The following is a 14,575-nucleotide window of genomic DNA, read 5'->3' as shown; positions in this document are numbered from 1 at the left end:
CCGTGATGAATTTGGAGGAGAGGGGCGGGAGTGGAAGATTGGGGACATGGGGTTAGCTGGGCAGTGGCACAGGCTGGGGAGTGGAGTGATTTATTTATTTATTTATTTATTTATTTATTTATTTATTTATTTATTTTTTAAATTTTATTTTGTCGATATACATTGTAGCTGATTAATGCTCCCCATCACCAAAACCTCCCTCCCTTCTCCCTCCCCCCCTCCCCCCCAACAATGTCCTTTCTGTTTGTTTGTTGTATCAACTTCAAATAATTGTGGTTGTTATATCTTCTTCCTCCCCGCCCCCCGGTTTGTGTGTGTATGTGTGTATGTGTGTGTGTGAATTTATATATTAATTTTTAGCTCCCTCCAATAAGTGAGAACATGTGGTATTTCTCTTTCTGTGCCTGACTTGTTTCACTTAATATAATTCTCTCAAGGTCCATCCATGTTGTTGCAAATGGCAGTATTTCATTCGTTTTTTATAGCTGAGTAGTATTCCATTGTGTAGATGTACCACATTTTCCGTAGGGAGTGGAGTGATTTAAACAGTGGAACAGGACCCCAGAGGCAGGAAACCTTGTGCTGTGTGTCTGCCTGCAGTCCACTGGGGTAGAGCAAGTTGCTGACTGCTCCGGGTCAGACGCTCAGCTGGAGCATTTGAAATTTGTCTTGAGAGTTACAGAGAGCCATGAGTGAGTCCAGGGAGCAAAGAAGACACCTCCCTGTACTGTACACTGTGTGAGGATAGACTTTGTGCTCCATTCACTGTTGCATTGCTAGCGCTCAACAGAATGCTTGGTGTGCAGGTGCTCCTGACAAGTAGAACATGGCGTGACCAATGCCCCCAAGCTTGTGGCTATAGCAGCAGCCTGGGAATTTAACTGTTGCCACTGGGTATGATTCAGCCCTCCATTGGGGCACAGTTCCATCTCATCAGGAGCAGAGGGCCTGGTACCACCTGGGGGCACAGTTGTACCTTCCTCCACTCTCTGAGCTCGGCCCAGTAGGCCCCTCTGGCAGATATGTTGGGCTGCTTCTGCCATGAATGGTAGGCTCCACCTTCCTGTGCACACCTGTGCTTATGGAGGGCAGTCCAGGATCAGTATGTGTCAGATGGATGGGTGGTTGGAGGGGTGGATGATGGACAGATGGAATCAAGGAAGGATGGGAGGAATGAACCCCAAAAGGTCAAGAACTTAGCCCAAATTCACAGTGAGTGAGAGTGTAAGTGAATGAGTGGAGACAAAAAAGTCTGGTGCCCAGTCTGTCCCATCGAGTGTCCCAGTCCCCCTCTCATGTTGTCTCTAGAGGGCTCTGCCTTCTCTGGGCATCAGGTAAAGAAAATCCATTTAATTTATAGGAATAGGTAACATCTGTACAGAACTTTACAGTCCTCAGAGTACTTTGATATCCATCGCTCCATCAGTCCTCAGCGTTCCTGAGAGCTAGGCTGTTCACGTTGCCCAGATGCAGGCACTGAGGTTTGCTCATGGCCATGGTCACTGGAGCAGTCTACAGGCTTGCTCTGGCCCTACTGCAGATACCTGGACTGCTGTTCTCTTCATGAAACTGGCATCTCCCCACTCGAGTTGAAGCCAAGCTGCAGAAACTGTGTTCTTGCCTAGTATTGGCTCTGGGCAGAGCAGGACCTGGTGAGAGCTTGGTGCTAATGAGGGCAAGGTCAGGGGTTTGCTCTCAGTCTGGCCATGATGGCTTTGCAGAGGCCAAACCACTGCCTCAGCCAGGCCAGCAATGCAGTCAGCCAAACCGTTCAGGACAGGGGTGGTGACCCTGCTCCCCAGTGGCCGGAAGCCAGAGCACCAGGAGGAAGAGCTTTTGTGGTTTCATCCCCAAACCATGTCAGTCTGGTCACCAATCCCTTGTGAACATCCTGTCAACCCTGGGCCATGCCTTCCAGTGCTTTGCCTCTCATTTTAACACCTACAGATTTTACTGCATTGTCATTTCTGCCCAGCTCATCAGATTTTTAAGGATTTCTCAGTTTTGCCTTCTGTTTTGATTTAGTTTGGTTAAGCCCAACTGGTTCTCACTTTTGATCCTTAAATCCTCTACTACCCAGGAGTGTTTCCTGTACCTTAAGTCTCTTTTTGAGGGGAAAACATCATCCCAGAGTGATGGGCCAGTAGTCAGGAATCTTGGTCGTTGGTGGGAGCCGATGGCTCTTGTTCCTGCCCAGAGTGTTAGGTTTTTCCAAGGCAACATTCTGCCCTGGAACTTGACCTCCGCAGGCACCTGCTGCAGACAAGGCTGGCTCCAGGTGTGGCACTGCCAACTTTCCCACCCCTCACCTGAGTCTCCCACACCTGCTAGTGGGAGGACACTGAGGCCTGGTCAGGTATAGTGCCTGGGGCTAGCCCGCGCTTGGTGGTCTCTGGGTAGGTCACCATGCTTCCTGTGTCCTGTTCCCCTCTCAGAGCCTCACTCCCAGAAGGTCAGCAGTTTTGAGTCCTAGGGGAGGAAGAGGCCAGCATCTGCAGCTCTCAGACCCCCTTAAATGTGTGCTGCTGGCCTGAGGGGCAGGAGGCTCTCTACTCTCTGAGTCAGAAGAGGGACATGTGGACCACGGCACTGCCGTGTCCTTGGCCAGGAGTCAGCAAACTCTATAGCCCCAAGACCAGATCTGGCTGCTGACTTGTTTTTGTACAGCCCATAAACTAAGAATTGTTTTTACATTTTAAAGAGTTGAAGAAAAATCAAAAGAAGGGGAATATTTCAGGACACATGAAAATTATATGAAATTCAGATTTGTGTTTCTGTGAGTGTGGCTTCATTCGTTCCCTTTCCTATTGTCTGGGGCAGCTCTCTCCACTGACTCAGGATTGAGTAGTTAGGACAGAGACAGGGTGACCTGCAAAGCCCAACTTTTATTATCGGGCTTCTTCCAAAGGCGTTGGTCCTTGCTACTGCCCTGCATTCTCCCTGGCTCCTCGAGATGCAGTGGGGTTGGGGAGGTCGAGGTGCATATCCAGCTGCAGAGGCCCCAGAGAGCACGTGGCAGCTGTCTGCTGTCGGGCTCTCCCAAGCGTGCATAGGTGGATGGATTTTGCACACTTGGTTATCTTTCCGAGACTGTTGAAATTGGATGAAATAACAGTCCCTTTGAACCCTGAAAGTCTATGATTCAGCTAGAGTTACAGAATTTCTCTTCATCCTTTGGGGTTTTTTACAAGGTTCTCAGAAAACCCATGAAGAGCCGTGTGAATCCTCTCTACTCAGTGCCTCCTCTTCTGCCCAGGCTGGGCACGGGGCTCCCACCTTACTCTCTCGCCCGCTGAGCCTGAGTGGGTGGATTTCCTCTCCTCCCCTCCCTTTCTCTGAGGGGAAGCACAGAGGGAATGGAGCTGAGTGAGCCATGTTTGCAAACCTAGCTGCTCCCTGCGGTCGCTTCTGTGATCCTGTGTTCTTGTTGCAGTGCCCAGTGCCCCTGGGTCTCTGGCCTAAGCCAGTGTTCATATGCCCTTGCCTCTTTTGCAAGGAGACTTAAGGGCCAGCAGTTTGCTGTATGAAGTGATATCAGGAGGATGTTTTAGTGTCCGGGGGTGGTCCCAGGAGAGATGGGGTCTTGCCACTCCTCCCATCCCCTCCTCCCTCCCTGTGTGGAGGTACATCCTGGGGTTAAAGGGTGGTGGCTGGCCAAGGGCTGGCAGGCTCTGGCCCCCAAGGAGGCACCCACAGTGGGCACAGTCCAGTCTAGGCCACATTGTCCTATAGGGATTCAGAGGGACAGGGGCCCACAGCATCTTGAGCTCCCGGGAGCTCCCGGGAGGCCATCTATGCTCAGGCTGCTTCACTTAATTGATTGTCTACACTCAGCCTCTTTCCCAGGAGAATTTGAGGATATGAAAACAGGATGTCATTTCCTTTGTTCTCCCTGAAGAGATTGGAGAAATACATGGGCAGAGTCATGAAGGCAGTGGGAGACTGATTGTCAAAGGGGAGAAGGAAAATTGTTGTGTGTCACTGCCAGGGGGGAAGACACACACCTGTCTGGGTTGCCGGCCGGCCTCCCTCCCTCATACAGAGACAGAGACAAGTGGCATCTGGGCCCTGATGGTGTCGTCCCAGGCCCAGTAGCATGATGCTGGTCAGCTCAGAGCCACGAGACACCAGGTCTCTCAGAGCACACAGTGGGGGCCACATACCTGGGCCTGCATGTGTACACATTGCCAATTTTGTCCCTGGCTGGGAGGCCTTTCCCTAGACCATGCTGTAGGGCCTTACTCAGTCTGGGCAGCAGTTCTCTGTAGAAGCCCAGGCAGATGCCACTAGGGATCCCAAAAGAGGCTTTGAGGGCTTTGATGTCAGCCTTTCTCCCTCCCTTGTCCTCCTGTGACCCCTTTTCTTGTCAGGGAGGGCGTGGAGCCCAGGGCTCCTGGCCAAGGATGTAGGGCTTCAAGAGGAGACAACAAGGAGGCCTGCCCGTCTTTCCCAGGTGTGAAGGTGGGTCATAGATGTTCATTTGCTCACCTTCAGGAGGTGTTCCAGTATTGTTTCAGTGTGGTTTGCCAATGTTTACACACTCACCAGTATGTGATCCGGGCTCTTTCCCTTGCCAATATTTGGTATTTTCTATCTGTTCAATGTCTACTAGACATTCCAGAATGAATGTAGGATGTGTCATTGTGGTTTTAATTTGCATTTTTCTGATGATCAATTTGAGCACCTTTTCATATGTTTATTAGCTCTTTGGATATCTTCTTTTGTGAAGTGTCTATTCCCATTTTTAAATTGAGTTGTCTGGCATTTTCTTATTTATATTTGAGTTCTTTATATATTCTGGCTGAGATCCTTTGTCAGATATGTGATTTTCAAATATCTCCCATTTGGTTGGTTGCCTTTTCACTCTTGATAAATAGAAGTTGCTAGTTTTTATAAGTCCAGTTTTACTCTTTTTTTTTTCCTCTTAGGTTAGCACTTTTTGAACTTTAAGAAATCTTTGTTTACTCCAAGGTCACGAAGATGTTCTCTTGTTTTCTTTAAAACTTTATTGTTCTACCTTTTATATTTAGATTTGCAACGCCTCTGGAATTGAAGTTTGTGTGTGGTATGAGGTCACATGGGCATCCACTTGGCCCTGCCCCATTCTCTCCCCATGGTTCACTCTGGTTCCAGTGCCACACTGTCTTAATTACTCCCCTTCAAGGTTACCATGGCTAGTCTTGGTCCTGTGTTTTTCTGTGAATTTTGGGTCATTTTGCACACATTTATGAAATGCCCCCACAGATGGGAGGGCTCTTTCACTCTCTGTATAGTTGCTTTCCAAAGTGATTAGAGGAAGCCACGAACAGCTTCAGGGTCTTGTCTCAGCTAGCAACCACAGAGGAAAGAGAAAATTTCTCTTTTTCTCAGGTAGGGTTACATAGCCACCTTTTAAACTATTCCTGTGGTCAGGCAGAAGGGATCTAACAAGTGGCCAGGCTTGGTAATATGCCTTTCATATGGCACGAGGAAGGGGCTATTCCTTCCAGGAGCTATTGCTGCCTGCTTCCAGGCAGACTCAAAACAACAACGAAACTAATTAATCCAGAGGGGTCTTGGAATTGGATGTGGGTGGCTGAGCAAGAGTTCCTCAGCCAGACATTACAGGATCAGGGGACCTGAGCAGAGGTGCAGGTGCATGAAAGCACATCCTGTGTTTGTGTTATGGGAGGAAACAGCTAAACACGATGATTTGAAGATGTGTGTCCACAGGAAAACCTGTGCATGACTGTTTATCGCAACTTTATGTATAATTTCCGAAAACTGGGAGCAACCAAAATGCCCTTCAAGAGGTAAATGGATAAATTGTGGGATATCCGTACAGTGGAATATTATTCAGCAATGAAAAGAAATGAGCTATCAAGCCACAAAAAGACATGGAGGAACCTTAAATGCATATTACTAAGTGAAAGAAGCCAGTCTGAAGAGGCTACACACTGTAGGATTCTGACTGTAAAAAATCAGTAGTTGCCAGGGGTTCAGGGCCAGGGTTAAACAGGCCTAGAACAGGGGCCCTCTCAGGGCTGTGAATCTTCTGTATGACACAGTAATAGTGGATGCTAATGTGTCAAAACTCATTGAACTTCACAGCACAAAGCGTGAACCTTAATGTACACAGATTTTAAAAAATCATTAGGGGGTTGGGGGAATCCCCAATGGAAATCAGAATGTGACGAAACAGTCTAACTGAGATTGTGTGGAGCAATCTCAGTGATGGGAGGTAAGGGGACGGGTAATAATCTAAGAAACTTTGAAAAAAAAAAAAAAAAAAAAAAAGAAACTTTGGAAATGAGTGGAGTCCGAAAAACTAAAAGGAGAGGAGCTGTGTGTAAGCACCATGCTCTAGTTGATAAAGTGTTCCCATGGAGGTAGGGTTAACAGTTCTGATACTGCTATACATTTATGCTGGAATTGAATAATTAAAAAATGAGTCGTGGATGTTGGGAGCCAGGTTTCTCACTGCTGAAGTTGTGTGTGTGGCAGGGGGGCAGGGGGAGGGGAAGTTTACAGTTGAGCAAGGGGAAGGGGCTAGAATGATTTCTATGGTAATGGATCAGAGTTGGAGACATCACTATGAACTCATGCTTAGCTTAGTACAGACACAGGTGGCCATGTGTGGAAATGTTCACAGGTGTATGCATATTCACAGGTCCCTTTCCATCATGTGTCGGATTGCACTCAGCACCCAGATGTTGGATTCTAAGTATTGTATCATTCTCCAGTGCTCCTTGGAGAAAGGGCTGATTCTAGGGTGGAACAAGAGATACCCAGGATGAGCCTAGAGCATCTTCTAGTGCCAGAAAGTAAGGAAGTGCTCAGAACAAACACACACCAGACCACATTGATTGGGGCATGTCAGAGGGACACAGGAGCCAACTGAAAGAGCTCCCCGTGGCCAAGGCTGGAACAATTTATGTAACAAATAAAGTAGTACTGGATTATAAGCCAAACTATAAAATAAATATGCATAAGTTAATACTGATACAAATAAATGATTGAATAAATAACGGGAGGAAAAGAGACAGGTTTCCAGTACAGAAGAATTCCAAATAATAAATGTAGATACTCTGCCCTCAAGAAGGTGGAGCATAACCCCACCCCTTATGTATGGATGGCACAGAGTGACTTCCTTCCAAAGAGTACAGTATGAAAAGAGAGGAAAAAGAATAACTTTACAGTGGGAAAACCTGGCAAACGCGACCTCAGCCAGGTGCCCAAGGTCAGCATCACCAGTGACAGGTCGTGTTGATAGTGTGGACCCCTGATATGCCATGATGAGAACGGCTCTTTACCTCCGTGCTTTTCCTCAAACCCACACCCCAGCTCAATCACGAGAAAACATCAGATAGGTCCCAATAGAGGGACATTCTGTAAAACCCTGACCAGTCCTACTGAAAACTGTCAAGGTCATCAAAAATGAGCAAAGTCTAAGAAACTGTCACAGCCAAGAGGAGCCCGAGGAGATGCGACAACTGAATGTCACATGGGATCCGGGATGGGGTCTTGGGACAAGAAAGGCCATTAGGTAAAAACTAAGAAAATGTGAAGAAAATATGGACTTTGATTAATAATAATGTGTCAACGTTGGTTCACTGATTGTGACAAATGTACCACACTGATGTAAGATGTTAACAGTAGGGAAATTGGATGTGAGGTCTATAAGAACTCTCTTCACTGTCTTCACAATTTTTCTGTATATCTAAAACTGTTCTAAATAATAAAGTCTTTTGTTTTGTTTTTTTCTAACTTTTTTAAATCTGTGGGCCCTAGTCTTACAGACCTTTAATACAGAGGGTTGGATGAGAGGCCTCTCAGGGCCACAGGGCAGGGTGGTAAGAGCCCAGTCATTCGGATATTTGCCAACAGAGTATGGAAAAAATGTGGCACACTGCATCACAATTTTTTTGTTTGTTTGTTTGGGTGGCTAGTTGGTACAGGGAACAGACACAATTTGTTTTTAAGATTGGTATTTAAGAAGAACAAGAGAAGGGGATTCATGTGTATCACATACTCACGATGTCCCAATGGGTATGCTAGTTGGGTTGGTTTGTTTGTTTTCTCTTCATTTATTTCTCACAATAACTCTTCGAGGTAAGTAACAGTGTGATCCCCTATACTGGTAAGTGAACAGAACCTGGAGAGGCAGAGGGACTTGCCTACAACACCACCTACGCAGTGCAGGAGGGGCTGAGCTGGGACCGGACTGTGCGCCTCTCTGGACCGTGCTTAATTGGTTCATGTGTCCCGCTACCGAGACTTTTGTGATTCTGACTCCCCATGCTCAGGTGTCAGATGTATCATTAGTTTGTGAGCATCTCATTTCTTTTGTCTTGATGATGGAAGCCTTGCAGGTTTGGTCCCAGACTGTGGTGATCCTGTGCTGTGTATGCTCCTGCAGGGTGACTATGACCAAGGCAGAACCAAAGTGCTGCACATGAGCCTGAACCCCACCAGTGTGGCCAAGCAGCGCCTGCGTGAGGACCGCGACCGGTTGCAGGAGGAGTGCGAGCAGCTGCGGGAGCTTGTGCGTGCCCTGGAGAGAGGAGGCCCCATCCCAGCTAACCTGGAGGCCGCTGCGTGTCTGCCGTCATCCAAGGAGGTGGCAGGTAGGCCCCCTCCCTGGTCCTCTAGCATCCAGGGGGCAGGTCAACCCATGCAGCCTGCTGGGGTGGACTTGGGAGTCGGCCTGTCTCTCATTCACATGGAACAAGCATAGTCACAATACCTGAGAGGCTCTGTCCTCCCCTGTGGGTAGTCAGGCATACGGATTGCTGAGATGGAGCATCCTGGCCTCAGCCCACGGAGATGCACCATCTTCCCACAGGGCTGTGCAAACAGGTTTAGTCATTGAATCTGCAGGCAGCAGGAAATAACTCAGACAGCAGTGAGAAACAAGTGGCTGAAATCTTCTCAGACCCCCTAAAACAAATTAATATCACTTATCAGTTTATATGTGCCCCATTAATCATGAGTAAATCCAATACCCCATGAATATACGGGCCATCTTTCACTGGTCTAAGTACATTTCACAGAGCCTGGGGAGCCCTCTGCAGCAAAGGCCTGCAATGTCTGAGGGAGGAGCAAGGTCATTCCAAGAAGTCAGTGCTTCTTGCCCATACGCTCCAGGTCTGTAAATCAGGGTAACAACCTTTAGAACAAGTGGCTTGTCACCTCCAGTGTAGTAAAGTGACAGCTGGAGTCTGTTCACTCCTAGTGTGGGAGAGCATTACAGTTGCCAAGTCATGCCCTAGCCGTGTCCACTCTAGCTGCAGAGAAATACAGATCTGGGCCTCTGGTGGCCTGAGAGGAGGGCTCCCAGTCAGTCCTTCCAAAGCAGCCTGGGGCACAGCCCAATGTCCCTCAGCTCTTGCATATGGTCCATTCTTGTAGCCTCATCCTTGGAGATATTTGCAGGATCATCCGTACTGGGGTGAGGGGCTATGGGATGCAGTTTTCGTGACATTTGCATCTTGAATTAGTTTCTGAGTTGCTTTTCATCCTTTGAAGCTCTTTCCTATTTCCTTTTCATGTGTTTGACATCTTTTCCTGTGAAGGCGGCATGGGGTTTCTCATGAGTGTCTTTGAGTTGGAAAGGGTATGTGGCAGTCACCTTGCCTCCCTGCCTGCAGTGCGGGGCCCATTCTGATGTGTCCACCCAGATTGTTCTCCATGCCACATCTTAGATGGAGTTCTCAGCTCCCTTCCACTTCCTTATAAAGAATACCTGGAGACAGTGTCTCAGAGCACCTGAGGACCATGTTCAGCAGCCCCTTTAGACAAGATAGCGGGGAGGCCCACAGCACAGAGCCTGGCACACAGAAGGCCTCGGTGTCTGTGTGGTTATGAGAATGAGGGCTCTGGGCTCAGCCAGACCTGAGTTGGAAGGGCCACCCCGCCCTTACCTGTGTTCTGACTCTTGCAGAGCTGCAGAGTCTCAGCTGTCAATTGAGGCAATGATAGTACTACAGGAGGTAACACCTCAAGACCCCTAGCACAGGCCCTGATCTGTAGAAGGCACTCAGTAATTGTTCATCGTTGGCATTTTTATTGTCCCCAGTCTTGTTCTCTAGTTCCTGTGACGGTCTCCAGGCCCCCTTCCAGCCTCAGTGTCCCTCTCCAGCTGGTCCTTAGTTTGTCAGTATCCTTTGTGAGACTGCAGGTTCATGCACCATTGTGGGGTTCAGCTGTGACCCAGGCAATACAGGATTTAGTGGGACTCTGCACCTCAGAGAGCTTGTGTGGATGCTCTCTCATGATCTCGTACTTGGCTTATGGACAGTGACTGCAGGGTGTGTGCGTGTAGTGCACACCTCTCCTGGTCACTACTATCTTAGGTTTTCATAATTAATTCTCTGTAGGAACTTACATTGATCCTTACTAAAGCACACCCCATTTTCTGTAGATCAGAAATGTGACAGAACCAAGCCTGGGAGAAAGTACTCTGAATTTCTAGACCACTCCCTCTTTCCTGAGGTGGAGCAGAGAAAATTACTGGCACAGCGTGAGAACCCCAACACCCTAGTCTCTGAGGGACTGCTGCGTTCTCCTCACAGGTGGTCCGTATACTTCTCAATTCCCTCCACCTCTCACTTTTCAGTTCTGATCAGCATCAGTTGCTTGAGGCCACTGGGCAGCAGCCAGCTGGAGTCGGGAGCCTGGAATGCTGGCAGGTTTATACAGACAGGCCCTCCCAGATCGTCTGTTCCTGAGGCAGCAAGTCGAGTTCCTCTGTCAAGCCTGGCTGAGCAGATTGGCCATCCGTGTGCTGGCCTGGGAATGCCCAGGGCAGGTCCAGGCTCAAGAGCAAATCCTGCTGGCCTGGGAGTGGACTTTGTGACTGGCTAGCCTGGTGTTCCACTCTCTCCCACGGTAGCCCAGGTGGGAAATAAAAGCCAAGAGAAGGGCAGGGGGGCTCTCTTGCAAGATCATTGGGCAAGCTGGTGGCAGTTCTGGGCTTCTTTCTGGCTCTTCTACCTCCACGAGAAGCTTCTTCCTGGTCTTCACTATGGTTGCAAAGGTCTGAATCCTTATCCTCCTTTTAGCCAGGACTGGGTCTCTTGCCTCCTGCTATATTGTTCTTGGCTAATTTAAGAGCTGAAAATGCAAACTTGGAGCATGTTTAGGTGGATCTTTACTTTGTAAAAGGATTCCTGGAAGGGGTCCCTTACTATATCTGATGTAATAGATCTGTCCCTCAATTATTTGCTTGTGTATTTGTTGATTCATTTATTTAGTAGCATTTGTGGTGCTCTTCCTGTTAGTGGGTTCTGTGCTCAGGCCTGAGCACACAGGTACTCCAAGTCAGACTGTGGCAGGGCTCAGAGCCACAGCAGAAGGGGCTCAGAAGAGGTGCTTCTTTGTCACACTGGGGAAGTTCTACAGAGAGGCTTTCCCAGGCCAACCTTGGAGAACATGTCAGGTCCAGGCTTGCCTGGAAGACGGGGAAGGTGAGAGAGAGCAGAGGCCCAGACCAGACAGGGGCAGCGCTGCGACAAAGCCTGGGTGGAGGGGATGGGAAGGAAGCAGGTGTGGGAGCAAGGGCAGGATGTGGCTGGACCTGCGCATCTGCTGCGCCTCCCTCCCTGAGGCCCCCAAATCACAGTAAGAGGTGGTTTTTGTTTTGTTGTTTAAAAGGTTTAAACCCACAGAGAGAGAAAATACAACAGCAAACTTTTGGAATGTGGAAAGTAGGTAAAGGAGTGGTTAAATGACTGAGCAGACACAGAAAAACGGAATTCTTAAGCTAGCAGTGGGTAGAGCCAAGAACCAGTCTGATTTATGCCACAAAACTCCCCAAAGGCCAGAAACTGGCAGCAAGTGACATTGGGGGAGGGGCATAACTGGCTAAAATAAGGGGGATTAAGGGTGCTTGGTGGAGAGTTTAATTAAGAGACAGATCCTCAGCTCTTTCAATCAACTGTATGCAATGGGCAATTTCCTCTCCCCCAGGAAAGATAAAAATCAAAAAACAAAAAACCAGTGTTGTATTCTCTTGGACCAGTGATTCTTGAAGTGTGGTCCCCAGGCTGACAGCAGTCTCCCTTTTTAGGAATGTAGATTCTCAGCTCCATCTTAGACTTACTGACTGAGAAATCCTGGGGTTGGGCCCTGGGACCTGTGCTAACAAGCCCTGCAGGCCACTCAGGTGCTCACGTGTGTTTGTGAGCTGCTCCTCTGAAGAGGGTATGCAGAGTTCCCCAGACAGGCCCAAGTCAGGACAAGAGATTGGACTGAGCACAGAGGAAGGAGACAGATGGATGCAAGTGGATGCAGAGGGATGCTGATGTGCCCCCACACTGGAGGCCTTCTCCATGTTCCCCCAGAACACTCCATGTTCCTCCCAGAACACTCCCTGCTCCCCCCTAGAACTCTCCATGTTCCCTCCAGAATGCTGGCAGCAGATGTGATCTCCAGGCTAGACATGGGAAGACTCTTTCTAGAATAATCTGATGAGCAGAAGGAAGGCATCAACATTGGAGGTTCCCTAGCTAAACCACTCAGCAAATCACTCCTTGGTGAAACTTAGAGCTGACAAGCTTTATTCTCCTGCTCAGAGATTCCTGTGTACCTTGCAGCACCACCCTAATTGTGAGTAGGATTACTAGACATCTGAAAGAAAGAAAAGTTCTCTAATGTGAAGAATATGGAGGAAAGTAAACAAATAGAAAAATGCAGCGTGAAGGGAACAGACCAGTAGAGCAAGGAAAACCTCCAAAAAGTAGTATCATGAATATCCTCAGATAAGAAAGGACTTTTCTTTTCTTTTTTTAAAGATGACTGGTAAGGGGATCTTAACTCTTGACTTGGCGTTGTCAGGACCACGCTCTCCCAAGTGAGCTAACTGGCCATCTCTATATAGGAATCTGAACCCATGGCCTTGGTGTTATCAGCACCATACTCTCCCAAGTGAGCCATGGGCCAGCCCCAGAAAGGACTTTACAAAAGCAAAACAAGAACAAAATACCTTTAAAAAATTCAAAGAGGAAAAAAAATGAGCTGTGGCAAGTTAAAAATATCAAGAATTAAATCTAAATAGAAGGTTTATGAGATAAAATTGAGAAAGTATCTGAGAGTAGAGCAAAAAGACAATGATATGGAAGAAAGGAGAAAAAAGGTAAGAAAGTTAGAGGAACAATCCAGGGGTCAGATATCTGAATAATAGGAGTGCCAGAAGGAGAAAACAGGACACCACAAACGAGATGTTTCAAGAACATCTCCCAGAATGAAAGGTGCTCATTTTCTGCATGTGGAAGATACTCAGAAGGCCCTTCCCAGGGCAAAAATGGATCCATACAAATGGATGTCATCATGAAAATTCAGAATGTTGGGGACAAAGAGAAGATCCTGTAAACTTCTAGAGAGGGGAAAAATAGGTCTCTTGTCAAAGGGTCAGGGATCTGACTTGCTTAATACTTCTCAATAGCAGAACTGGAAGCTGGGAAGCCAGAGAGCAATGCCTTCAAATTTCTAGTGGAAAGTGATTTGCAACTTAGAATCCTGTGTCCCCTAAACTCTTAGTCAAGTCTGAAGGAAGAGTTGTGTGCATTTTCCGATGTTCAAGGTCTTAATAAATTTACCTCTCACGTACCCTTTCTTGGGAAGCTAGTAGAGGATGTGCTCCAGTAAAATGAGGAAGTAAACCAAGAAAGAAGATGTGGAATACAGGAAACAGGAGCTCCAGCCTTGGAGGGAAGTGAAGGCAGATCCCAGGGCAGGATGTGTTGAGAGTAGCTGGAGTGGTTGGAACTGGTCAGAGGCTTCTGGGACTTCTTCAGACAGAGGAAATTGACAGAACATGGTGCATGTGGCTTAAGAGGAGGTGCGGACCAGAGCTTTCCACAGCTCTGTGCCAGGCATGGGTTGCTGTAGTCGTTGGTCCCACTGGTCCCTGAGCTGCTGCCCCTGGCTGTACGTAGCCTCCTCCTTTCCTGCGTGCTGAATGCACATCTCATGTTTTATGTTTGCTGTCTCACCAAAAAGGTCAGGAAGCTCTTACGTCAACCTAACAAAGAGGTATGGCTGAGTTAGTAATGAGTATATAAAACTAACCAAATGGAAAAATAAGCCAATTATTAGCTCCAGAGAAAACAAAAAGTTGTGCAAGAAGCAAAACGTAGTCATGGCTCACTATGTGGCTCAGCTTTGAATACATTTACATACTCACAAGAGAACTGAGTCCTGATCTGAGCAAAATTACGAGCCTGATATAAGGGAAGGATGGTGACAAAGAGGAAAAGTATATGTTTATGGGGAGGGGGAGGGGCGAAGAAGAGAGCTAAATTCTCATCTTCCACACCAGGAAGTCAGCAGGTAATTCCCAAGCTGTCAGATCCAGAAGAGGCAATGGAAATGGGTGTTCTAGAGAAATGGAATACCAACATGGTTAGCTGAAAGAGATGAAAGCAGTGGTCTCTGGGCAGAGGGAAAGGAGATAAGAGTTGTGGGAGACTCCTTGTTCCCCTGACAAATCTCGTGGAATTACTAGACTCTCCAAAACATGTGCCTCTGAATTTTGCATAAAAATAGTCTAAAGTTAAAAAAAAAAAAAAGCCCAAGTCAAGCTTATGGAAGCCTG

General features: G+C 47.7%; 1 protein-coding gene across 2 annotated transcripts in view; it reads left to right on the top strand.

Moving 5' to 3' along the window:
* Nucleotides 1-14,575, top strand: part of MAD1L1 (mitotic arrest deficient 1 like 1) — a 461,087-nt gene that overhangs the window by 323,293 nt on the left and 123,219 nt on the right. For both annotated transcript variants that reach the window (XM_063089903.1, XM_063089902.1), the window contains one exon: nt 8,399-8,606. In XM_063089903.1, the coding sequence (XP_062945973.1) occupies nt 8,399-8,606 (208 nt within the window). The remainder of the gene's footprint in view (nt 1-8,398; nt 8,607-14,575) is intronic.

Source organism: Cynocephalus volans, chromosome 3, assembly GCF_027409185.1.
Source record: "Cynocephalus volans isolate mCynVol1 chromosome 3, mCynVol1.pri, whole genome shotgun sequence".
Classification (NCBI taxonomy): Eukaryota; Metazoa; Chordata; class Mammalia; order Dermoptera; family Cynocephalidae; genus Cynocephalus; species Cynocephalus volans.
Note: the sequence above shows the minus strand (reverse complement) of the source record. Positions and strands in the feature narration are given on the sequence as shown.